Raw genomic sequence first — 27,457 nt, forward strand, 5'->3', positions numbered from 1 at the left:
ATTGCAAAATAAATATTTATATATTGCGCCAGGCAGGGGTTGAACCTACAACCTTTAGCTTATGAAACAAACGCTCTATCCACTAAGCTACAAGCACTTATGTTGTCATACTTGTTCCTTTCGGCTATTATATGCAATACTTTTGGGCCGAAGGGCCATTTTTTGTAAATAGGACAAAACATGGGCTATTAAAATTTTGAGGGGCTATAGAGGGTAGTTTTCCCTAATTTTTTTATGCTGGCTGTTTTGTTGTAGAAAAATATGTTGTATTTAAATTATTGTAAGATTGTTTATAATATAATTTGAATTACTACCGAATCAACTCTCTTCATTAAACACTTAAAACATTTTTTTGTCTCTACAGCCAACTTTTCTTTAGAACAAATCATGTTATATTTTAATATATGTTGTCTATAATAACACTTTACTATAATAGCCAAAAAATATCGAAACAAACAAGACTGTTATAGAGAGCTTTACCGGTAAGTCGGTAACTTATTCACTTCAATAATGGCACTTCATTGTTTTTGTTCATTTTTCCGGTATGGAGTGGTGGATAGTACACATTAATATCACAAACAACACTCAGCTATCCTAGTTCAAAAATGAGAAGAGTACAAAACATCTTACTGAAGCTTTTGATAATAGAGCATTATAGCATTGGAAACCCCACTGAATAATTCTAACATGACAAAAGTGTCAAGACAAGGACAACAACTGTCCATGCCATTCTTGTATTGCAAAATGCCGCAAAGAAAGATCCACAACTACCTCAATATCCCACATTTAACTAACAATCAACAAATAGTTCTTGGAATTGAATCAAATCAAAGTTCTAGCAACATATCAAGATTCAGCACCATTTGATTCTCCTTCCATTGGTTCAGCTTGGGATGAGTCTTCTGTCTTCTCACCTTTCTTCGCTGCAAATCAAAGGGTGGATTGATATTGTGAGAATTCAAAACAATCGCCAGTTACAACTACGCCTCAATTCCAAGCAAGTTGCGATCGACTATAAAAATCGTCACTATTCAAGTCGCTCCATTTAAACTCATCTTCGTCCAGTATTATATAGAATAAAAATTATTAAAAAAAAAACACTAGAGGAATTCTATGTATTCTCTAGTGGCATATAAATCTCTGAGAGGACTAAAACTCCTACAAGTTATTGGACATATAGTAACGTAGTAACATGACTAAACTTAATCTCAACTAATTGGTATCCATCTTTTTTATTCCATTAAAAGCAATTACTGGTTACATAGTCAAACATTATCCTTTATATTTCCATCATATTACTACATTTATCTCCAAGAACATGCTTGTTTCACGATGAATCAAACACTACATTAGTTCACTTATTTATCAAATGCTTTTTTAAACTCACCTTTCTTTTTCTTCCCGCCGCCTTTTTTCTTGCTTTTTACGGGAAGGGCTAACCAGGTCTTGATTTCAGGTTCATCCTCTATTGTCTTAGCAGGTTTCAGCTCCTGGAGAGTATGAGTTGTGATCCTATCTGACCCGTTAGGCATCAACAGCACTGTGAATTTTATGTGAGCAACCAAATCACCTGCACATCAACACAAGAAAAAAATAAAGGAAACGGACATTATCTGGAAATGGAGTTTCAGTAAGAATACAGGAACAATATACTGCTTAAGCATAGCATTGCATTAAAGAACTGAGAGCTAATATAGTGCGCACCAGGTTTCTCATGTAGAACAGGATAGGGCTGCAAAAGCTCATGGTTAACACATTCAACGAGTCCCAAACGAGCTCTCTTCTCCTCCAAATCCCTGTTCAAGTAAAGAAGAACAAGAAAACAACATGATAATCATGAAAATTTATTTCCCCTGCTTCAAAAAGAATGAACCAATTAATATTTCGGGAGTCAGACGTTGTTTTCTTTGACCATATATTTTGCAAATAGTTTTTAAATATTTTGAATTGTTAACTATTGCGGCTTATAATCCTTCTTACTATGTAGTTTCTAAATATGGAAATTTTATTTCAAAAAACTTAAAGAATCTATGTCCGAATTCATACCGAAAATTAGCCAATTTAACCCTCGTACTCTGAAAAGTTTCAAACAAATTCGAACAGAGGGAGTATATATTTACTACAGCATATTGTTACATGAGAAAATATTGAAAATCGCAACAACCTTGCTGTAAATGGCATGACAGGAAACTTCTGACTGATTTCACTGAAAATAAACCTCGACGCTTTCATCTTCAGGTTGTAGCTTTTATCTACAGCTCTCTTGTAGATGGTTGTTTGTTTCTCATCCAACAATTTTGGCTGCAAAATTTTGAGATTCAATTGAAAATATTTAGTCTCCATGTAATTTTCAGGCATCAAACATTGCAACATTTACCTTTCCTTCACCAGTGCTTGTTACAATGTCAATTGAATAGACCTCATTCTCCTCAAATTCTGCATCATCTACTCTCGTTTCAGGATTGGACACACTTAACACAACTTTGTTTCCGTCAATCACAAACTGCTTCATTTGATGGCTTAAAACACCCTCAACAATCTTGCAGTCATATGCCGCAGCAACTTTCTGAATAGCTTCTGTTACATCCGAGTTCTGCAACGCCAAAGAAACTGAACAATAAGTATTTAACAGAAACATTTAGAGCACTGAAACAAGCAGCTTAAAAAGAAACTACTGGGATGAATGTTGAAATAACAAGACATAAGAAAAGGCATGCAATCATCTTCACGCAATGAAGAGTTTTATAGCCTCTATTGAAGCTATATCCTGAACATTAATTCGCCTATTTTAGCATTTCAATACACTCAACCACGACCAACGCAGAAACACTTACTACTACACAGCATACTGAGGCAACTAGAAGACAATAGCAACAAAAGACATTTAACTACTACTTGTAACAATGAACACTTCGTTTAAGAACAATTTTACACTTCTATAACATACATAATGTATAACAATAAGTAACCACCAACTAACAGCAGAATATTAGCATATTAGGCTTTTTAAACTAATTACAACTAGAACTGATCTGCTTTCCAAGACTTGACTGAAAGGTCTTGCGTCTAGAGCTGGGATAAAGATTCAAGTCAAACAAACCTTTGGTGCAGAAGTCTATAAAGTTCACTTAAATGTTCAATTTTGACCTTCAGATCTACTTCTAGCACTAGCAGACTAGGAAAGATGGAAAAATAGACATCCCTTTCTAGTCTTGTAGGGATTCTAAGAGGCCAGTATACATCTTTTTGTGCAACTAAAACTATTTCTAACATAATAAAAAAAAGATTCTTTTGGTTGAAAGGGAATAACTGCTGCAGAAAGAAAAAAACATGGTGCCAAAACACTCTACCCTTTCCATTTTCGCAACTGTTGCCACAGTTTTTGACAAGGCACAAATCTGGCCACAGTTTTCCATCCCAAAACACTTGCTACTTTTTTCATGTTTTCTGTTATCTATATTTTTTTCTGGAAACAGATCAGAGTACAATCATTTATCTGTTTCTTTTAAAAAAAAACAAATCAATTGTTTTCAGGGAAAAAAACTACTCCCTCCGTTTCAATTTATGTGAACCTATTTCCTTTTTAGTCCGTGCCAAAAAGAATGACCCCTTTCCTTATTTGGAAACAATTTACCTTTACACAAAGATTTATAGCCACACATAATATATGTGCCTCATTTTAGACCACAAGATCAAAAGTCTTCTCTCTTTCCTTAAACTCCGTGCCCAGTCAAATGAGTTCACATAAATTGAAACGGAGGGAGTACTACCTAAGATAAAAATTTCTTCTCCCAGTTAAAAGTATCTTTGAGGTTTCTGACTGTATTTTTCCATGCTTTTCACAACCGTTTACTGACAGTATTTAAGTAGCTAAGGGGCAGAGTGCTGATAAAGATGATAAGATTACATGGTTGAAAAAGCAGGTTAAAATATAGCATGTTTACTAAGCATAATAAGCAAATGTCCACATCAACAATTAGTGACTTTGATAAAACCTGCTAGGTTTCTTTCAATCAAAGAAATATATCAACAAAGTAGTGCAGTTAGGATGCTTCAAACAAAACAAAAAAAATTCGTAATTTCTTTTCTGACAAACATGTGAGAATCATCTACTAACTATGTCATAGCAGTTATGCTAAGCAAGTTTTGTAGCAAGAGATGTCATCAGACAAAAAGTAGAACAGCAAATATTGAAGATAATAACATCGTACATCATACATAAGATACTTAGCAGATCTAGAAGCATGGTTAACAATCTCCTTTCAGCTAAACTATGAGCAAACTGACACACTTATTCAGTAAAGGTGCTGGGATGAAAAATAATTACTACTAGTTAGCAGGAAAAATCATGGACGTATTATTTTGAAAGACCTAACCTTTGGAACAGAGAAAACTATTTTGTAATCAAAGATAAGCCATCAGCTTGGATCTCAAGCTTAGGTTGTCAGTAAACCATATCTGGGGTACATTTGGATAATTCAATGACCTTATCGACATATTCATTCAAACCCACCCAAAACTCATTGTCATACGGAAACTTGTAGATATGAAGGTATTCTTTGACGCATAACTGGGAAACCAATCCTTTCAAAGGATTAAACTAAGACTATTATTTTAGAACAATAGATAAGCATATTTTCAGGTTAACCACTGAACTAATCTTACAGTATTCTTTAGAAGCTGGTACTTGACCGACATTGATACTCACACAATCTCCATAAGGGAATGATATTGTTATCGCCAACCACTGCATATATGTGGTGGTATCTAAAGTTTGAAAAGCATGTCTCAACAAAAATACATTTCCCAATATCCTCCAATATATAACATCTAATACCCTAGCATTATGGTGTTTCACGGGATTCAGCCAATTATCTTGATCATGGAATATCATTGAGAAATAGGAATCCGGGTTATCAAAGGATTTCCTACGAATCCTTTCATGCATTATGTTAGGTACCAAGGAAAATCAATTTGGAGTGTTTTACCCCTAGATGTCTAGTTAACTGCTACGCCTTAATGCATTTCAGGAAGAACCATCTAGCTCTACTAGGTGCGAGGGGCATTTCACCCCTAACCACAACTCATCTGAGTCCTCTTTTTTATCTCCGATTACTCAATAATTTCCACAAGCATAAATTCTGGTTTTTATAGGACACAAACACATCCAGTAAAATAAGAACAGCCCCCACATTCAACCTAAACCCAATGTGAGTTTTTCTAGTTGGATTAAAGAAAGAGTTAGATTAAACATTACCTTCCTTCCTGGTCTCACAAGCCTCAGGGCAACTTCAGCAGCTGTATTAGCAGCCGCAACAACGTCAGCTGCTCTACCAGTAACTGGTCCTTCCTGGAGCACATGTGTATGACCAACTACAGCAATAAAGCCATCTATATGACACCCCATATCACTGCACAAAAATAACCATGTCTTACTCTTACAAACAGATCATCTAATTCCAGAATACAGTAAAAGACAGTTAAGTTATCAAAAACAACTTCATGTTCAGCAATAAACAATTAAATCTCATTGAATAAGAATTGGATCAGGAGATTTTTTTCATTTTTGGCCAGGCGGCCCAAAATAATTACAGGAGGCAGCTCAAATATACAAAACACATATACTGATTATGTATATGATATGTATATTATATATATACTTGTACTTAATATACAAAACATATACATTTGCCGGCTATTATTTTTTGGGTTGACCCAAAAATGTAATTATGCCAAATAAATAAACTGCACTTCTCTTTCCTACCATGCGCAATCATAAAAAAAATGATCAACTCAAAGTGCTCTAAATTATTACTTACATCTTCACCATATCACCTTCTTCCAATACTGTCTCGTCACTAGACAGTGGAGAAAAATGGCACACGGTATTGTTAACTGAAATGCAGGTGGGAAATGCCACACCCCTCTCGATTTTCTTCTTCACATTCTTGTACATATTCCCAGTTTGCCTGTACCAGAATTTACTCATCAAGCAGACATCTATACATCACATATATCACCAATTCTGAAATACAAAATCCGTTGAGAAGATATAAAGCGAGAAAAGTCCATACTCTTTGATGAAGGCATCTCCTTTTTCACAAAGATCAACTATCTTTGCTTTTGGCTTGCATTCAGACACCACCAACTGCAGAGCCTCTGCAAAATTAATAGCAAAATATCAAAATTTAAAACATTTTTTGTTTCATTTTATATGGCATCATTATTATATAGGTGTCAAACTGTTTTTTCTTCCTATCTTTACTTTTGATAAAATACTATTTGGGGTATAAATTGTTTTTCACTAGGCATTTTTTTTTTCACATACTTCGAAAAATTTAATACAAAAGTTTGTAACTTTCTTTAATATCAAGAGATCCCCAAGGGTCAGCTGGTGCACAGTTCGATTCTCGGTGGATAATGGGCCCACCCCCTTCATCCTTTTCCACTTAAATATACCAGGCTTCTGCCTACAGCAGGGTTTGAACTCTGTGACGTTCTTATGCATCCTCTAAAATGCAAATTTTATCCAAAAATTTTAGAAATCAATGTCTGAATTGATACTGAAAATTGTTTTTCTCTCTTATTTCACAACCCAACATTCTTTCTGAAAGTGAATCACACATTAAATCAGCAATGATTTTCAGCTATCATATAACCCCAATAGATTAACCCCATTTTATAGGGGACAATTTCAATCCAAAAAATCAAAAGGGGTACATAAAAGACATGAAAAGATTCTATTTTTTAACAAGCAAGAAAGCAGAAAATGACCAAAAAAACTGAGAAAAACAACAAAAGGGGGTTGAAGGATATTAACTGTTAACAATTTCAGCAGCATTTTTGTACTTAGTAACAACCTCAGGACTTGTCAGATCCAACTCTTTCTCTTCTCTCTCGTCGTCCGACATAGTTATCAAATGTCTCAAGCTGAAAAATAAAAATTGAAACTGAAGTAAACAAAGGGGAATGAGAAAAGGGATAATGCTAGAAATAATGAAAAGGGTTATCGAAAATGCAAGGAACTAACCTGAGTATAAACTTAGGTTTTTGTTGATGGAATGAAAATGGAGGCAAACGGGATTTGAGCTAGGGTTTTGAGTTTAGCCAAAGTTATAGATATGATACGACTGTTTTCTTATTTTAGGAATTTATGTGTGGGTCTAATATGGGGAGACATGTGACAGCGTGGTGATTACGTGGCATGAGACGGGTCCCACTTAAGGATAAATTGGTCATGTGACGTGGCTGGTATTAGCTTTGTGGTCGATTATAAAATATAGGGCAAAGGGTCAAAATTGCCCCTCTACTATTTATTGGTTGGTTGAGCCACCCGTTACACTTTTCGGTCATTCTTGTCCCTGCCGTTAATGAAGTTTGACAAAATATCTCTAACCCTAACGTTTTGACACCGTGACAGCTGACCACATCAATTTTATCCAAGTCAGTTGTTATGTCAGCGGTCCCACCAAATTAAAACCCCATAACACTCATTTCATTCCCGTCTCCCACAAATTAGGGCTCAGACGACCCCAATCCTTTTCCTGAGTCTTGAATGTCGCAAGGAAGGTGTTCTTCCCAAATTAGATGTCGTTGTGGCATCTTTGCAAACCACTTCACTTCAATGATTCCATTAAATCTTGAAAGGCAATTTTTTAAATGTCTGAAGCCTAAGATTAGTGATTGTGTAACAAAAGCTCTAAATTATTATCTGTTTGCTCTAAATTATAGTCTAATAATAACGATCTTAGTTTCTTCTCTATTTTTTTTGTCTTCGACAGAATCGTTCTTGAGGTTATTTTGAACGGGGAAATGAAATCTCGTTGAACAGTGATTTGGTTACAACTAAAGATGTAACATCATTTTGGGAAGCGATTGAAAATTATAATGATAAATTGAAAGAAGAATTAATTTTTATGGAGGCTCTACACAAAGCTGAAGCTGCAAAAGTAATGAAATTAGAAGAGAAGGTTTTGAAGACGAGGATGATGTTTATGATCTCATGGGCACTTTTTGTTGGATTTGTTGCGGCGTCGATGATGAAGTGAATGTTGGTAAATCTTGTTGATGATACTAATGAATATGTTTTGTTGTCAGTTTTATTCCCGTTTGAAATTGGAAGAGAATGTGTTATGTATGTTATTTTGAACTGTTTACATTAGAGCTTGTAATCTTAGTTAATGTAATTCCAATATATTAGTTGTCAAAAATTAGTTAATGTAATTCCAATATATGAGCTTGCAACCGTTTACATTAGCGCTTATATTAGTTAATGTAATCTTAGAAGGTGTGGGTTCTTTTGTGATGAACCTGCTATATTATTAGTTGATGTTATGGGTTGATGAATATAACAGTTATGTCAGAAAATATGGACAGTTTCACAACACCATTTTGGTCCAAAATCTGGACAATTTCACAACAACATTTTGCTCCAAAATCTGGACAGTTTCACAACACCAGTTATGTCAAAATTTGGACAGTTTCACAAAATAACTTTTAAACAAAATCTGTATAGTTTCACAGATTGTATGTGTTTAAGGGGTTGGACAACATCTATAACTCATAAACGAACACTTAAACAATTCACTAACCTAATAGTTGTACAATGAATAATAATGAAAAGAACATTTAAATTCATAAACTCCCATTTCATTCATCACAACGGGATGTCACATTATCACCCCAAAAAGCTACACAAACAAGTGACAACATGACATCAAGTTTCCCCAACTAAACATTCAAACTACATTAAATCACAAACAAGAGGATGTCACATTATCACTCCAAAAACTTACACAACTAGGTGATAACATGACATCCGAGTGAACAGGTCACTAACTAAATAGCCACACAAGTTTAGCAAGTTTACTTGGCTAATAGTAATTACAGCACAACCAAAAATATACAAGCATAATAGAGTTTAGTAGATCTACATTCCAGAACACCAAATTTCTTTAAGTCTGCTTCTTCTCATTACCCTTCTTTGCTTTAAACTTGGCCAATCTTTGCTTGTTAAGTTGATTACCAGTAATAGCATTTTTTCCCTTCTATTGCAGCTTCTTTGGTGAGAATGGTAGGTTTGATGGCTCACTCACACCATTAGCATCACCAACAAATCCGATTGCCCGTGTTCTAATTATTGTACTTTGTAGTTGCCTCAATTGTAGCCTAGTCTTTGCCTCAGAGATACTTCTTGGCCTTATAGCTATTTCAGGCTCAGGCTTAGGCTCAGGCTCAAAGTCTGGGTAGTCGAAGTCTGGAATGGCACTGCAGTTTGGTTCTTTCCTCTGCACTGAAGGGGTTGGCATGAACAACAAGTTGCTAGATTAACTTGTTTGAGTAGGATGACTTGGCTGAGGGACTGACAAAGAAATTTTCTCAGCGGTGGCTTGTTGTGGCACTGGTGTAGGAGAGGGAGATTTGGGTTGTTCATCATCAGCTTCATCAAGTAAAGTTCTCTTCCTCTTTGTCTGCTTTCCCTTCTTTTTTCCTCCAATGGGCTGCTTTCCTTTAGAATGTTGTTAGTAAGATAGAAAGTTTTGATTAGATGTTGAAACATGAAGAATGATAGAAAAAGTTGTGGTTTTGATTACCTTTGCATACCCTCTAGCATTGTGTCCAGGTTCATCACACTTATTACATGTCATTACCCTCTCTTTTCTTGATTGAGACCATTGTCCTTGCCTATTAATTTCCTTATTTTTTTCTCATGTTCTCTTAACCTTTGGTCTCCCAGTCATCTTTACCAAAGGAGGTGGAGCCATGTATTGTGAAAGTTCAATTTTCCAGAACTTTTCTCCTCTTACTGGTTGTAACTTATGTGAATAAGTTTGGAGATAAGTCTCTTTGGTATGGTACCAATGAATATGACTTAGAGGGTCCACTCTCTTGTTCAATAATGCACATATTGCATGAGGACATGGAATGCCACAAAGATCACATGCCCTGCAGGTACATTTCTTTAACCTCAGATTCACAATGTGCATGTCACTACTTTCAGTCACCTCATATCCATGGTCTGTACTGCCATTAACATGACACTTCAATGCAATCCTCATGAATTGGTTGTACAACTCCATAGTTTTAGGACTATATTCATTTCCCCATGTCATCACCTCAGCTTCATGTTCATTAATTATATTCATCACCTTGATTCTAATATCCTCAAGCATCTTAATGATTGGCTTGTGCCTTGCTTGCAAGATCCATGCATTGAATGACTCAGTCAAGTTGTTGTCTACAGACTAATTCTTGCAAACAGTATCAAAGAATGCCCTACTCCAACATTTTGGTAGATACTTCAACAAATCCTCAACAACTTCTTTTCCATCATCATCTACTTGACTCATATTTTTTATCTGATCTTTGAAGTCCTCTTCATAAGTACTCCATGCAACCCACCATAGCAATTTTTCGAACTCACCAGAACTCCATCTCTTACACCAATTTGCTTCTATATGTCTTACACAAAATCTGAAGTGTGACTCTGGAAGAACAATTTGGATTGAGTCAATCAACCTCTACAAAAATCAGTAAATAAATCAGATAATAGTACAAAGAAACTAATAAAATAACTTAAATAACAGTACAAATATACAGTACATACCTTCTGCATATCTGATATAAATGTGATTCCTTCACCCATTTTGAGGTCTTGTGAAGTCTGTAGGTGACCTAAGAACCACTTCCAAGTAAGTTTTATTTCTTTGTCAACAATAGCCCAAGCCAATGGATAAAAATGATTGGCAGAATCTTGACCAACAGCCACCAACAGTTGACCTTTAGCCTTCCCTTTCAAAAATATTCCATCCAATCCAATGAAAGGTCTCAAGCCACTCTTAAACCCAGACTTTTAACTTGCTGCAAGTCATATCCATTTGCAAAAGAATACATGTTGATTATTTTCCTAGCTTCAGGTATATCTTTAAATGGCATTGACCTATCTAACTCTTTATAGTTAGTTAACTTATCATTGATGTCCCTCATCTTTTGTAAAAAAAAATTGCTCCAATTCATCAGAACTTAATTTAGAAGAATCAGAATCATTTTCCTCACTATCATTATCACTACAATCAGTAGCATCTTCAACTTCTACTGTGTGCGACTCACTGAGTGATTATATTAAGTACATCAATTGCTGGTTCACACTCTTCTATAGCAAACAAATTAATAATAGTAAAATGTTCATTAACAAAATCCAATAGAGTCCTAATCCCACTCTATTTCATAATATCTACTAGCATGGACCTTTACTATCAATTGTTGCACCTCTATATACCCAAACTTGGTATCAAATTCATCAACTAAATCGGCATAAGAGAGTAAGTCAGAGTCAAAACCTTTATTGATGTGCACATACTTCTCTTTATACATCGGACGTGGCTTACTAGTCCATTTCTCACCATGATGAAAAACTAACTCAACTAGCACTATCTATAAAAGGTTGTATAGTAACCATGAATAAAGTTATTACAGCCTACCATAGTAAATGCATAAAGAAGTAACAAAGACAAGAGGTATAGAAATAATAAATAATCATGTAAGGGAAAGCTTGAATAAACAAAACAGTTTGATGAATAAAGGGAATAAGAAAAGGTACAGAGGTAGATGAATAAAGAAACAAAATTGAATGATGTACATGATAAAGACACGGACACAAGCATGCATATGGGGGACCACATAATAAAGTGTCAAACTTAGAGTCTCACCTCAATAAAATAAGGACAAAACATATATGTAAGAGACCCACATGAGCATTATCTTCAAAGTAATTGCAGGTGAAACAGGGGACCAAATAACAACAAGTCAGCTATTAACAAATAGCTCAAATCCTTTTTCAGTTAAAAAACCCTAATCGACCCTTCTTTAAAAAAACAAAAAGGACTACACATACTTGAAATTCTAATGTGATGACCCAAAAGGTCATCACTTGTTTTAAAAATGAAATTTTGCATTCCGAGACTTTAAAAACCTCTTTTAGCATCACATCGATTTGCATGCGCAGTTCGGGCGCGTAGCTGGAAAGCTTATATGTGAAAATCTGACTATAAAATGAATTAATTTGACTTCGATTAACGTTTTGGGTAAATAGACTCAAACCTATGATTTGACGGTCCTAGAGGGCACGAGCCTATAAAAAATGGGACTTGGGCGTATGCCCGAAATCGAACTTCGAGGTCCCAAGCCCGAAAGATGAATTTTTTTAAAGAAAATTATTTTTTGAAATTGTTTAAATGATTTGGAAATGAATTTTGATTAGAGCATGTTGGTATCGGGCCCGTATTTTAGTTCCGGCACCCGGTACAGGTCTTATATATGATTTGAGATAATTCTGTGAAGTTTGGTGAGAAACGAAATCCGTTTGACGTGATTCGGACCTTAAATGCAAATTTGATGTTTAAAGAAGTTTTAAGAAAATTTCATTGATCTTGAGGTTTAATTCGATGTTCATGATATTATTTTGGTGATTTGAGTACACGAATAAGTTTGTAGGATATTTTTGAGGTTGTGTGTATATTTGGTTTGGAGCCCCGAGGGCTCGGGTGAGTTTTGGATAGGCCACGGGGTGCATTTTGAACTTAGAAAAATTGCAGGATTTTTGCTGGTGTGATCATGTCTGCAGGCTTCGCATTTGCGAAGCTTGGCTCGCAAATGCGAGAGCTTGGTCGCAAATGTGAACCATCCCATGCCTGCCTTATCTCACAAATGCGAGTTCTGCTCCGCAATTCCGACCTCGCAAATGCGAGGGTCTCTTTTGCAAATGCGAAAAATCCAGATTTCCTAAGAGTTAGCAAATGCGAGCTTCCCTTCACAATTTCCAAGCCAGCAGAGGTCGGGGTTTGCAATTGCGAACCCCTGTTCGCAATTCCCACATCTGAGACCTGCAACTTTTATACTTAGACGATTTTAAACCCATTTTTCATATCCTCTCAAAACATAAACACACTAGAGCGATTTTTCAAAGGCTTCTTCTTCTCCAAATCAATTGTAAGTCATGTTTCACTCATTTTCTTCAATCATTAACATCTTTTAACATGATTTCAACTTAAAATCAATGATTTTCATGGGGAAAATTGGGTGTTTGGGTAGAAGCTAGGTTTTTCAAAAATTGGGGATTTGGACCTCGATTTGAGGTCCGATTTCAAAACAAATTATATATTTGGGTTCATGGGGGAATGGGTAATCGGGTTTTGGTTTGAACCTCGAGTTTTCATCATGTGAGACCGGGGGTGATTTTTGACTTTTCGGGCAAAATTTTGGAAAACTCATTTTCATGCATTCAAATTGATTCATTTAGCATTTATTGATGTAATTAAGTAACTTGTGACTAGATACGAGTGAATTGGTGGTAGAATCACGAGGTAAAGCTATAGTTGGGGCTTGAATTAAGTTCGTGGCATCGAGGTAAGTGTTTGGTCTAACCTTAACTTGAGGGATTAGGAGTTGTGTCCTATTTTCTATTTGTATCTTGTTGAGTATGACGTATAGGCATGGTGACGAGTATCTATACGTTGGTGTCGAGCATGACCGTGAGTCTTATATTGTAATTTTCACGACTTCGTTGTGTTATTAATGCCTTGGTGAAGGTTTCTATTGTTGTGTAAAGTTTGTAGAAAGAATTGAGACCTATGAACATTGAGGAGCGTTGGCTCAAGTTGTATAACGAATTGTGAAAGTATATGTGATAATTGAACCTCTAGAGCATTGGCTCGAGTTGTGAAGTGAATTGTGAAGTAAAGATGAGAAAGAGAAGAGATCATTATGTTGCCCCCTTGTCGAGCTATTGTTGAGTTGTGGTTCCCTTGCATTGTGTTCTTAGTTGATATTACGGATGCTTAGGTTGATGATTCTTTGCGTTGGGTAAGGATTATGGTTATTCTCGGGGAACAAGTTTGGTTATAGCTGAGGTAGTTAGATGTTGTAACAAGTTTGATTATAGCTGAGGTAGTTAGATGTTGTAACAAGTTTGGTTATAGCTAAGGTAGTTAGATGTTGTAACAAGTTTGATTATAGCTGAGGTAGTTAGATGTTGTAACAAGTTTGGTTATAGTTGTTTCTCCATTGCCTGGACGTAATTACTTATGTTGTCGGATCCCTTGCCGGGATAGTGTAGACCTTATTGATCCCTTGTCGGGATCTCTCGTTATAATTATAAATATTATATGTGGATCGGGTTGCATGCCGCAATAATATTATATGTGGATCGGGTTGCATACCGCAATAATATTATATGTGGATCGGGTTGCACGTTGCAACAATATTATATGTGGATCGGGTTGCACGCCGCAACAATATTATATGTGGATCGGGATGCACGCCGCAACAATGATATATGTGGATCGAGTTGCACGCCGCAACAATGATAAATGTTATGGATCGGGTTGCACGTCGCAACAAAGATATATGTGGATCGGGTTGCACACCGCAACAATGATAAATGATATGGATCGTGTTGTACGCCGCAACAGTGTTGTTATATATTAAGATCGGGTTGCGCACCGCAACAATTATTGATACAAGTGTGTTTAGCTTGGATATCACTTTTTTTTTGTTTTGCTGTGAATTCTAAGTTGCCCTTAGACTATTACTCTTGATTTACTGTTAATATCTGATACTCCTCGTAGCATGTTTTCCCTTCCCCATCTTTAACTGTGAATATCTGCTTTTATTTTCTGTTGTATATGATTTAACTGCACAAGTTTATTTGGTAGTCTGGTCCTAGCCTCGTCACTACTTCGCCGAGGTTAGGCTAGGCACTTACTAGCACATGGGGTCGGTTTTGCTAATACTACCCTCTGCACTCTTTTGTGCAGACCCTAGTGTTGTAGACTTCGGACCGCGGTGGGATTGTTGATTCTTATTCATTAGGCGACCCGAGGTAGCCCTGCAGGCGTTCGCAGACCTTGGCGTCTCCTTCCATCTACTATTCCTGTTTCTTTCATGCATTTCCAGAGACAGTGTTGTATTTATTTCTTTCAGACCTTTATTTGTAGTGTTCTTAGACCATGTGTGAAACTGTGACACCAGTTTTGGGTAGTCGAGATTCAAATAGTTGTATTGGATTCATGTTCTGATAGTTTATTGCTTTTTTTTCTTTTGCTTATGTTAAATTCCGTTGTTTAAATGTTATTACTTCAAAATTGTTAATGAATATAAAATGGGTAAAAAGGTAAATTGTGCAAATAATTGGCTTGCCTAGCTCGTATTAGTAGGCGCCATCACGACTCCCGAGGGTAGAAAATACCGATCGTGACAAGTTGGTATTAGAGCTCTAGGTTACATGGGTCTCACAGTTCATAGATAAGCTTAGTAGAGTCTGAGGGATCGGTATGGAGACGTTTGTATTTATCCCCTAGAGGCTACAGAGTTAGGAAAAACTTCATATTCATTCTTTCCTATCGTGTGATTTTGTTCTCTCAGTGCTAAATTAAAACCCCTACTCTTGTCCTTTTGCACATGGCGAGGTCACGTACCGCTTCTTCAGCCGAACAACAGCTCAGACCGGTGATAGGTCAGCTATGTCTTCGGAAGCTTTGTGGAGGTTGGATAAGTTCACCAAGCTCTTCACTACTACTTTCAGCGGTGCATCTACTAAGGATCCCTAGGATTATCTAGACAGTTGTTACGAGGTTCTCAAGAACATAGGGATAGTTGAGACCAATGGGGTTGATTTTGCCACTTTTTGCTTGTTTGGATCCGCCAAGACTTGGTGGAGGGATTTCTATTTGGCTAGACCAGCCGAATCACCAGCTTTGACTTGGGAGCAGTTTACTCAGCTATTTCTGGAGAAGTTCCTCCCCATCACTCAGAGAGAGGCCTATCGGAGGCAGTTTGAGTGTCTCCAGCAGGGTTCTATGACTGTTACCCAGTATGAGACCAGATTCATCCACCTAGCTCGTCATGTTCTTGTCATACTTCCCACCGAGAGAGAGAGAAAGAGGGTGAGAAGGTTCATTGATGGACTTATTCAGTCGATTCGTCTTCAGATGGCTAGGAAGACTGGGAGTGAGATATCTTTTTAGGAGGTGGCCAATGTGGCCAGGAGAGTGGAGATGGTTCTGTCATAGGGAGATGGTCATGGGTCGGACAAGAGGCCCCGTCATTCAGGCAGATTCAATGGTACTTCGTCTTGAGGTAGGGATTCATATGGTAGAGTCCATTCTCCTCGGCTTTTTCAGTCAGCACTTCAGGTTTCTCACGGTGCTTCAGGTGGCCGTGGTTCTCGGATGTAGTATTCTGATCAGCAGTCCTACAGTGCACCACCAGCTCCTATCAGTGCACCACCGCTCTAGAGTTTTCGGGGTGGTCATTCAGGTTGCTAGGGTCAGTCTCAATTTCCTCAGTCGCAACACTCAGGTGGATGTTTTGAGTGTGGTGAGTTATGAGTATGGTCATATTAGGAGGGCTTGTCCGAGATTGGTAGGTACTCAGTCGCAGTAGCAGGGTTCCCATCCTATGGTTCAGGCACTAGGTGTTCCACAGATCGCCCAGCCAGCTAGAGGTGGGGGTAGATGTGCTAGAGGTGGAGGTAGAGGTTCTAAAGGTGGAGCTTCGACCGCTAGAAGTGGAGGCTAGCCAGTTGCAGGCCATCCCAGAGAGGTAGTCCAGGGGGTGGGGCCCAACCCCAATGTTATGCTCTTCCAGCCAGGCATGAGGCTGAGGCTTCCGATGCAGTTATCACAGGTATTGTTCTGGTTTGTGGCAGAGATGCTTCCATTTTATTTGATCTAGGGTCTACGTACTCCTATGTGTCATCTTATTTTGCACCATATCTGGTCATGCCTAGTGATTCCTTGAGTGCCCCTATATATGTGTCTACATCGGTGGGTGACTCTATTGTGGTAGATCGAGTCCATCGTTCTTGTATAGTTGTGATTGGAGGTCTTGAGACTCGTGTAGATTTGCTTCTTTTGGACATGGTCGATTTTGATGTCATATTAGGGATGGACTGGTTATCACCTTACCACACTATCTTGGACTGTCATGCCAAGACTGTGACCTTAGCCTTATCATGTTTATCTCATTTATAGTGGAGAGGGACTCATGGTCATTCTACACATAGTGTTATTTCTTATGTGAAGGCTCGGCGTATAGTCGAGATGGGGTATTTGGCCTATTTGGCATATGTTCGTGATTCTAGTGCTGAGGTTCCTTCTATTGATTTTGTGCTCGTTGCTCGTGAGTTTCCTGAGGTATTCCCTTTAGACCTGCCGGGTATGCCACCCTACAAGGATATTGATTTCTGCATTGATTTGGCTCCGGGCACTCAGCCTATTTCTATCCTGCCATATCGTATGGTCCCGCCTGAGTTGAAAGAGTCGAAGGAGCAGTTGCAAGACTTGCTTGAGAAGGGTTTCATTAGGTCGAGTGTTTAGCCTTGGGGTGCGCCGGTGTTGTTCGTTAAGAAGAAGGACATATCGATGAGAATGTGTATCGATTACCGGCAGTTGAACAAGGTTACAATCAAGAATAAGTACCAATTGCCGAGGATTGATGATTTGTTTGATCAGCTTTAGGGTGCCAAAGTATTTTCGAAGATTGACTTGAGATCTGGCTACCATCAGTTGAGGGTTAGGCCATACGATGTCCCTAAGACAACTTTCCGCACTCGGTACGGGCATTATGAGTTCTTGGTGATGTCATTCGGGTTGACAAATGCCCCCAACAACTTTTATGGATTTGATAAACCGAGTGTTCAGGCCTTACTTGGATTTGTTCGTGATAGTCTTCATTGATGATATTTTGATATATTCTCCCAGCCGGGAGGAGAACGAGCAGCATCTTAGAGTGGTTCTTCAGACCTTGAGGGATAGTCAGTTATATGCTAAGTTCTCGAAGTGTGAGTTTTGGTTGAGTTCAGTTGCATTTCTGGGTCATGTTGTATCTGCAGAGGGTATTCAGGTTGATCTGAAAAAGATTAAGGCAGTCAAGAACTAGCCTAGACCAGCATCAGCTACAGATATTTGGAGTTTCTTGGGATTGGCAGGCTACTATCATCGGTTCGTGGAAGGGTTCTCATCTATCGCAACCCCGATGACCAGGTTGACCCAGAAGGGTGCCAGTTCAGATGGTCGGGCGAGTGTGAGACGAGCTTTCAGAAGCTCAAGACAGCTCTGACTACGGCACCAATGTTGGTTTTGCCCACAGGTTCAGGGCCTTATACAGTTTATTGTAATGCATCTCGTATTGGACTTGGTGCATTGTTGATGCAGGATGGCAAGGTCATTGCCTATGCTTCGCGACAGTTGAAGATTCATGAGAAGAACCATCTGGTTCATAATTTGGAGTTGGCAGTCATTGTTCATGCGTTGAAGATTTGGAGGTACTATCTATATGGCGTGGCATGTGAGGTGTTCATGGATCACAAGAGTCTACAGTAATTGTTTAAGCAAAAGGAGTTGAATTTGAGGCAGAGGAGGTGGTTGGAGTTGTTTAAAGATTATGATATCACCATCTTATATCATCCGGGAAAGGCCAATATGGTGGCCGATGCTTTGAGTAGGAAGTCAGTCAGTATGGGCAGTCTTGCTAATATTTCGGTCGGTGAGAGACCGCTTGCTTTGGATGTTCAGACCTTGGCCAATCAGTTCGTGAGGTTGGATGTTTTTGAGCCTAGTCGAGTGTTAGCTTGCACGGTCGCTCGTTCTTCTTTATTGGATCATATCCATGATCGGTAGTATGATGATCCCCATTTATGTGTCCTTAGAGACACGATGCAGCATGGAGGTGCCAAGTAGGTTACCTTAGGTGATGATGGAGTTTTGAGATTATAGGGTCGAGTTTGTGTGCCTAATGTGGATGGACTCTGAGAGTTGATTTTAGAGGAGGCCATAACTCCCGGTACTCTATTCATCCGGGCACCGCGAAGATGTATCAGGATTTGCGGCAGTATTATTGGTGGCGGAGAATGAAGAAGGATATCGTTGCATATGTGGCTCGTTGTTTGAATTGTCAACAGGTTAAGTACGAGCATCAGAGGCCCGGTGGTTCATTTCAGAGGATTGAGCTTCCCGAGTGGAAGTGGGAGCGGATCACTATGGATTTCGTTGTTGGACTCCTGCAGACTCGGAGGAAGTTCGATGCAGTGTGGGTTATTGTTGATAGGCTGACCAAGTCAGCATATTTCATTCCTGTGGCAGTCTTTTATTCTTCTGAGAGGTTAGCTGAGATATATATTTAAGAGATTGTTCACCTTCATGGTATGCACGTGTCTATCATTTTGGACCGAGGTACACAGTTTATCTCACGCTTCTGGAGAGCAGTTCAGCGAGAGTTGGGCACGCGGGTTGAATTGAGCACAACGTTTCATCCTCAGACGAATGGGCAGTCCGAGCGGACCATTCAGATTTTGGAGGATATTCTCCGAGCTTGTGTCATTGACTTTGGAGGCTCGTGAGATCAGTTTTTGACTTTAGCAGAGTTTGCCTACAACAATAGCTACTGGTTGAGTATCCAGATGGCTCCTTATGAGGCTTTATATGGTAGGCGATGTCGGTCTCCGGTTGGATGGTTTGAGCGAGGAGAGGCTCGGTTGTTGGGTACGGATCTGGTTCAGGATGCCTTGGACAAGGTCAGGATCATTCAGGATAGGCTTCATACAGCTTAGTCCAGGCAAAAGAGTTATGCCGACCGCAAGGTTCGTGATTTAGCATTTATGGTCGGTGACCAAGTTTTGCTTCAAGTGTCGCCTATGAAGGGCGTGATGAGATTTCGGAAGAAGGGCAAGCTTATCCCTAGGTTCATTGGCCCGTTTGAGATCCTTGATCGAGTAGGAGAGGTGGCTTATTGACTTACATTGCCACCGAGCTTATCAACCGTGCATCCAGTGTTTCATGTGTGCATGCTTCGGAAATATCACAGGGATCCATCCCACGTGTTAGATTTCAGCACTGTCCAGTTGGACAAGGACTTGTCTTATGAGGAGGAGCCAATAGTTATTCTAGACCGACAAGTTCGTCAATTGAGATCGAAGAGTTTTCCTTCTTCGTGTTCGATGGAGAGGTCAGCCTGCTGATGCATCGACCTGGGAGTCCGAGTCCGATATGCGGAGTCATTATCCCTATCTTTTCCCTGACTCAGGTACTTCCTTCTTCTGTCCGTTCGAGGACGAACGATTGTTTTAGAGGTGGAGAATGAGATAACCCAAGAGGTCATCACTTGTTTTAAAAATGAAATTCTGTGTTCCGAGGCTTTAAAAACCTCTTTTAGCATTGTCACACCTCCTTTTTACCACCTCGAAAGGGTGTATAAGGGAATTTTTCCAATTTAAGTGACAATCGAAACGAGATTATTTATTAAATCAGAGTCGACACTTGGGATAGTTTATGGTGTCCCAAGTCACCGGTTAAAAATCCCGAATCGAGAAAGTTTGACTCTATTTACGGTCCGCGAACCAGAAATCCGGGTAAGAAATTTTGTTAACCCGGGAGAAGGTTGTAGGAATTCTCGAGTTCCGTGGTTCTAGCACAGTCGCTTAGGAATTTATACTTGGCTTAAATTATTTAACTACTCATTTTTAGGACCTATGTGCATTTGCCTCTTTTAATTAAGGAATTATCTTAAAATGGGTCACGTGCACGTATACCCATTTGTTTGGCGTGTCAAAAATCGTATCACGCGAACGTGTCCACAACTAATAACACTTTATTATTATTAAGAAAATTTAGCCGAAGTTGCACGAATGCATACTCTGAATTAGTCTTTTTAGAATCGTAATTATGTTACGCGAACGTATACACAATCACGGTGTTATATTAAACGGGCCTAAAGCAAACTACGAACATTTGTTGTTTACATCTAAGTCACAAGAATTAATAGAGGGCCATGCATTTTAAGGTTTTATCCGGCATGACGCACCTCAATTCCAATTTTAAAAGGGAAATTCAGACTAAATTTTGGAGGACCATAAGCTATTTGTGTTATCTAGTATGGCTCATCTCAAATTAATTACGACAATCAATTGAATTAATGTGATTTAAGGCCGAGACACGTGATCACTAGAGGAAGGGAAAGGGACATTGGGATTTCAAGAGTTGGACCGCCCCTGTTTGTGAACATTAATATCAATAATTAGCCCCTGCTTGTGAACATTAATGTCAATAATTAAACAACAAAAGCTTAACAAGGACCAAGCCCAAAAGTCAGCTGGGCCCAACAACCTGATTGGTAGATGACTAGTTGGTATACATAAAACCCAGAAATACAGCACACCCAAATGATCATTATTTTCTAAAAGAAAAAGACTAAACACTGAATAAGGATAATATTCACGTCTCAATTTCAAATAGGATAAATTATAAACATACTACATGAAGTTCGAATCCCAATTGTGACCTTGCCAACGACAATGAAAGCCTTACATAGCTTAGAGAGATTTGTAACTTGTCAAACCATAAATTCACTGTTTGAATCATAGTTCTTCAAGAACACAAATGCATCCCTTGAATTCCAAAACAAATGATGAAAGACTAAGATATAAAACTCAGGTTCTAAAACAAAAGACTAAGCTAAGCCTGAAAACAAACTTAAACTGGATCTTAAAAAAAACAAGGAACATGTCCAAATTCCTGATGTAAGCGAGCAGCCATGCATACGAATCAAGTTCAGACACTATAGTATTGTCCCTCAGCCCGAATTACATAGGAGATCAATATTACAACAGACTTGATAACTTATCTAATACACATTTAAAAAATCCAGAACAGCCTAAATCACGCCATATTTATACAGTTTTGAATCCAAATCTTAAACAAAAATGAGCAACACATAATAACTACATCCCAAAGGCTTCATCCAATTTGGCAACCAATGTATGATGTACTGAATATCAGTTTTCCAGTTACATATTTAAAAACAAGAGACAGAAATCGAAAATAAAACCAAAAGAGCTAACTATGACCACAGATGCCATGACTATGAATCACAACCCTTGATTTCCATTTTTTAATTCCCAAATCCAACTTTTACATTAAGTAAAATGTAAAAACATGTACCTGAAGATGAAAAGAAACAGAAGGTGAAGGATCAGTAGTAATTTAGTATAAGGTAGCAGCAGAAATAACTAGTGAAACCAGTTTTCGACCCAGAAATGCTGTGCAGTACTCCAAAATAAAATAATTTCAATCGAACAAGAGTCTAGAAGACTTTGAACCAAACTTTTAAACAAAACTCAAACCATTTCCAACTCCAGGTGAATCAGAATTTGTTTCAGAAATCGAAGATTTTAACATTCACAGATGAAATGTAATGGAACAGTGATTGTATTGGAATTTTTAGCCGTTTTTGTTTTCTGAATTTTTAACTCCTCCATCTCTGCCTTGAAAGGAAAGAAAACATGCCTTTATAGGCAAAGAAGTAGGGCAGCCTAGAAAATTAAGTTTGCACTTTGCACCTTCTGAAATTTTCAGTTTAGCCCAGGTGCCCTTAGTTTAATTTTCAAAAGTCAAAACAGCCCCCACCCCAGCTTCTAGGAAACTTCCATTTCAGTTATACCAAGATTCCTCTAAGAAAATACCCAAAACTACCCTTTAAATCTCTGAAAACTACCCCTTCAACCCAAGTATGGGTCAAACTGACCCGACTCAAATTGGTAGGGGTCTGCAAACCCAACTCAAATCCCCACTTGGGCTTTCTGATTTTCAGAGTCCAATTAAAATCAAACGATGAATCCAATTTTGAGAAACTGACCCAAACTTTCCCTAAGCAAAGAAGCCTGGAACCATTTGTTTAAAAACAACCGAAACCAAAAGCAAACTCAATAAACTAACCAGTATAATTTCATAACAACAAATTAATTAAATCATAGGCCTAACTTCATTGACTAAGTGATTAAACTGATGATGAAACCATAATTGTGCTATTATTGATAAGACTAATTACCAACAAACACAGTGGATTAAAAAGAACTCAGTTATTTCAGCTAACAAAATAAAAGAAGAGGAACCGGTTTGAACTCAGAATACTCCAAACAACTTTTGACCAACCCAAAAGAAAAGGGACAAGTGAAAGAAAATTACAAGAGAGGAAGAAGAATTTACCTAGTCATGCTCGAAGCTAGACGGAGACAGAAACCTGACCAAACTTATGTCGAATCCGTTGTTCTTTGTCAAAAACAACTGAATCGACATCAATTTCGTCGAGTTAAGCCCTCAAAGTTTGAGAGAAATGCACTGCATGTTACCAGGCTCGATGGAAGATGATTTTGAACTTTTTGAGTTTAACTCGGATTTAAGATTCGACGACTTCAATGTTGATTTGAGGGGTATGGGTTAGGGATTTGGAGAGAGGATATCATGGTGGGTCTGTGGTGTGATTTTGGCGGGGGTTGGGATGGTTTGTGGTTTGTGACAATGGTGAGTTTAGGGTTTCGAGTGGAGAAGATGAAAAGATGAATGAGGGGGGAGGGGCTGTTTGGATTAAACTAATCTCTGAAGATTCTGGACAGTCTTAAACGAAAATGGTGAAATGTTCTGGGCCGTTGGATGAAACGAGATGAACGACCATGATTTGTTGAAGTTTATTGAACTCAAAACGACGTAGTTTCACGCTTGTACTACGTCGTTTCCCGGGTCTTGGGGACGGAAGGCTGTGGGCCGGGTATGGGCATGGTTTGGACGGGTTTTACGGGTCTACGTTTGGGCCTGAACGAATTAAAATGAAAATGGCCCAACATCAAATTCAATTCCCTCTCTTTCTTTTCAAATTAATTCTTTTTTTTAATTTCTTTTAAATTAAAATTAAACATAAACCTAAACTAATTCCTAATCAAATTATTCTATCAAATTAAATTAACTAACTCTAAATAATAGTTACCACGACTAATTAAATACAAAATTATAGAAAAACTACCAAAATTCGACTAAAAATTAAAAATGCAAAAATAAGTGATTTTTTGTGATTTTTTCATTTTTATAAAACACTAAATTACTAATTAATTCAAGAGCAAAATTAGATCCTAAATGCAAATGCAGTGTATTTTTTGTATTTTCATGAATTAAATAAAATAAACATGCATAGACAAATGCAAATAATTGTCAGAAAATGCCACAAAAATCCACAAAATTACAAACAGTGGAAAATTATTTTGTTTTGAATTTGTAGGAGTAACTCATATAGGGCAAAAATCACGTGCTCACAGCTGCCCTTCTTTGCCCGGAAATACGAAGAGTTTTCGTGCAAAGATAAAGTGAGCGAATACGAGCGATTTTTGCATGTTCGAATACTCCGTGGGAAGCATCTTTGAAAGAGTTGACTGCACCCTGCTTCTGAGGTTGCCTACATATCCTTGGCTAAAAAGGAATCAGGTCAGTATAGTTCAGGAAGTTCCGGTAGCTGGGACTACCATGAAGCTGTGACTTCATTATTGATGTTGCTGCCGCTACTACTTACTGAACCTCTTATTACACCATGATAAGATAAAAAGAAGCTAGACTAGACTATGATCTATGCATTACAAAATCCTATCTATATCTTCAAACTTGCTTTTGTGGTTCTTGTCGCCTTGTTGACTTGTATTCTCCCGGTGAAATCCCCTTGTTGCCGCCTTGAATTGTAATCTGAGATGTTTTCCTTTTCTCCAAGTGGACGCCTGCTTGCTAAAACTTGAATGCATTCCCTTGTTCTTCAGGTGGGCTCCTGATTGCTGAATTTGAAATGTATTCCCTTGTTCTCCAGGTGGGCTCCTGATTGCTGAAACTTGGATGTATTCCCTTGTTCTCCAGGTGGGCGCCTGATTGCTAAACTTGGATGTATTCCCTTGTTCTACAGGTGGGCGCCTGATTTTAACAAAATAGACAAAAACAAAGAAAATTTCTGCCTCAGTTTGGTGTGTTACCAAATATCAGTAAGAACTTGAAAGCTGAAACTTGAACTATACTCCCTTGTTCTCCAGGTGGGTGCTTGATTGCTGAACTTGAAATGTATTCCCTTGTTCTCCAGGTGGGTGCTTGATTGCTGAACTTGAAATGTATTCCCTTGTTCTCCAGGTGGGTACCTGATTGCTGAAACTTGAAATGTATTCCCTTGTTCTCCAGGTGGGCGCCTGATTGCTGAACTTGAAATGTATTCCCTTGTTCTCCAGATGGGCACCTGATTGCTGAACTTAAAATGTATTCCCTTGTTCTCCAGGCGGGCGCCTGATTGCTGAAACTTGAAATGTATTCCCTTGTTCTCCAGGTGGGTGCCTCATTGTGATTTTTCCATTTTTATAAAACACTAAATTACTAATTAATTCAAGAGCAAAATTAGATCCTAAATGCAAATGCAGTGTATTTTTTGTATTTTCATGAATTAAATAGAATAAACATGCACAGACAAATGCAAACAATTGGCAGAAAATGCCACAAAAATCCACAAAATTACAAACAATGGAAAAAATTATTTTGTTTTGAATTTGTAGGAGTAACTCATATAGGGCAAAAATTACGTGCTCACAAGCATCACCTTAATTTGCGTGCGCAGTCCGGGCGCGTAGCCGGAAAGCTTATATGTGAAAATCTATGAAAAATGATAAATTCTAGCTATAAAATGAATTAATTTGACTTTGGTCAACGTTTTGGGTAAACGGACCTGAACCCATAATTTGATGGTCCCGGAGGGTCCGTAGGAAAATATGAGACTTGGGCGTATGCTCGGAATCGAATTTCGAGGTCCCAAGCCCGAGAAATGAATTTTTTTAAAGAAAATTATTTTCTAAAATTGTTTAAAGGATTTGGAAATGAATTTTGATTAGACCATGTTGGTATCGAGCCCGTATTTTGGTTCTGGTGCCCGGTACAGGTCTTATATGTGATTTAAGATAATTCAGTGAAGTTTGGTAAGAAACGAAATCCGTTTGACGTGATTCGGACCTTAAATGCAAATTTGATGTTTAAAGAAGTTTTGAGAAAATTTCATTGATCTTGAGGTTTAATTCGATGTTCATGATATTATTTTGGTGATTTGAGTACACGAATAAGTCCGTAGGATATTTTTGAGGTTGTGTGTATATTTGGTTTGGAGCCTCGAGGGCTCGGGTGAGTTTTGGATAGGCCACGGGGTGCATTTTGAACTTAGAAAAATTGCAGGATTTTTGCTGGTGTAATCAGGCCTGCAGGCTGGCTTGCAAATGTGATATCGCAAATGCGAGGGCTTGGTCGCAAATACGAACCAGCCCAGGCCTGCCTTATCTCGCAAATGCGAGTTGTGCTCCGCAATTCCGACCTCGCAAATGCGAGGGTCCCTTTCGCAAATGCGAAAAATTCAGATTTCCTAAAGGTTCGCAAATGCGAGCTTCCCTTCGCAATTTCCAAGCAAGCAGAGGTCGGGGTTCGCACTTGTTCACAATTCCCAAATCTGAGACCTGCAACTTTTATACTTAGACGATTTTAAACCCGTTTTTCATATCCTCTCAAAACATAAACACACTAGAGCGATTTTTCAAAGGCTTCTTCTTCTCTAAATCAATTATAAGTCGTTTTAACTCATTCTCTTCAATCATTAACATCTTTTAACATGATTTCAACTTAAAATTAATGATTTTCATGGGGAACATTAGATATTTTGGGTAGAACCTAGGTTTTTCAAAAATTTGGGATTTGGATCTCGATTTGAGGTCCGATTTCAAAACAAATTATATATTTGGGTTCGTGAGGAAATGGGTAATCGGGTTTTGGTTCGAACCTCGGGTTTTGACCATGTGGGCTCGGGGCGATTTTTGACTTTTCGGGCAAACCTTTGGAAAACTCATTTTCATGCATTCAAATTGATTCATTTAGCATTTATTGATGTAATTAAGTAACTTGTGACTAGATACGAGCAAATTGGTGGTGGAATCACGAGGTAAAGCTATAGTTGGGGCTTGAATTGTATTCGTGGCATCGATGTAAGTGTTTGGTCTAACCTTATCTTGAGGGATTAGGAGTTGTGTCCTATTTGCTATTTGTTTCTTGTTGAGTACGGAGTATAGGCATGGTGACGAGTATGTATACGTTGGTGTCAAGCATGACCGTGAGTTTTATATTGTGATTTTCATGACTTCATTGTGTTATTCATGCCTTGGTGAAGATTTCTATTGTTGTGTAAAGTTTGTGGAAAGAATTGTGATCTATGAACATTGAGGAGCGTTAGCTCAAGTTGTATAACGAATTGTGAAAGTATAAGTGATAATTGAACCTCTAGAGCATTGGCTCGAGTTGTGAAGTGAATTGTGAAGTAAAGGTGAGAAAGAAAAGAGATCATTATGTTTCCCCCTTGCCAGGCTATTTTTGAGTTGTGGTTCCCTTGCATTGTGTTCTTAGTTGATATTACGGATGCTTAGGTTGATGATTCTTTGCGTTGGGTAAGGATTATAGTTATTCTCGGGGAACAAGTTTGGTTATAGCTGAGGTAGTTAGATGTTGTAACAAGTTTGATTATAGCTGAGGTAGTTAGATGTTGTAACACGTTTGGTTATAGCTGAGGTAGTTAGATGTTGTAACAA

General features: G+C 38.2%; 2 protein-coding genes across 3 annotated transcripts; both read right to left on the bottom strand.

Annotated features, from left to right (window-relative positions):
* Window positions 1-636: 636 nt before the first annotated feature.
* Window positions 637-7,141, bottom strand: LOC107813246 (ERBB-3 BINDING PROTEIN 1). Of its 2 annotated transcripts, none has more exons than XM_016638486.2 (10): window positions 7,031-7,141; window positions 6,821-6,930; window positions 6,075-6,159; window positions 5,820-5,969; window positions 5,258-5,411; window positions 2,378-2,593; window positions 2,165-2,301; window positions 1,705-1,796; window positions 1,388-1,570; window positions 637-923 (listed from the first exon to the last, which is right to left on the bottom strand). In XM_016638486.2, the coding sequence occupies exons 2-10, from the start codon at window positions 6,909-6,911 to the stop codon at window positions 847-849; spliced, it is 1,185 nt and encodes a 394-aa protein (XP_016493972.1). In that variant the 5' UTR covers window positions 6,912-6,930; window positions 7,031-7,141; the 3' UTR covers window positions 637-846. The 2 variants fall into 2 exon arrangements, with proteins under 2 accessions (XP_016493972.1, XP_075105308.1); XM_075249207.1 differs by having other exon boundaries at window positions 6,821-6,950; window positions 7,031-7,128.
* Window positions 7,142-9,707: 2,566 nt separating this feature from the next.
* On the bottom strand, window positions 9,708-10,986 carry LOC142175545 (uncharacterized). Its single transcript, XM_075242551.1, has 4 exons — window positions 10,845-10,986; window positions 10,607-10,791; window positions 10,286-10,520; window positions 9,708-10,237 (listed from the first exon to the last, which is right to left on the bottom strand). Exons 1-4 carry the CDS (start codon window positions 10,984-10,986, stop codon window positions 9,708-9,710), a joined length of 1,092 nt encoding a protein of 363 aa, XP_075098652.1.
* Window positions 10,987-27,457: the final 16,471 nt, after the last annotated feature.

Source organism: Nicotiana tabacum, chromosome 3 (assembly GCF_000715075.1).
Source record: "Nicotiana tabacum cultivar K326 chromosome 3, ASM71507v2, whole genome shotgun sequence".
Classification (NCBI taxonomy): Eukaryota; Viridiplantae; Streptophyta; class Magnoliopsida; order Solanales; family Solanaceae; genus Nicotiana; species Nicotiana tabacum.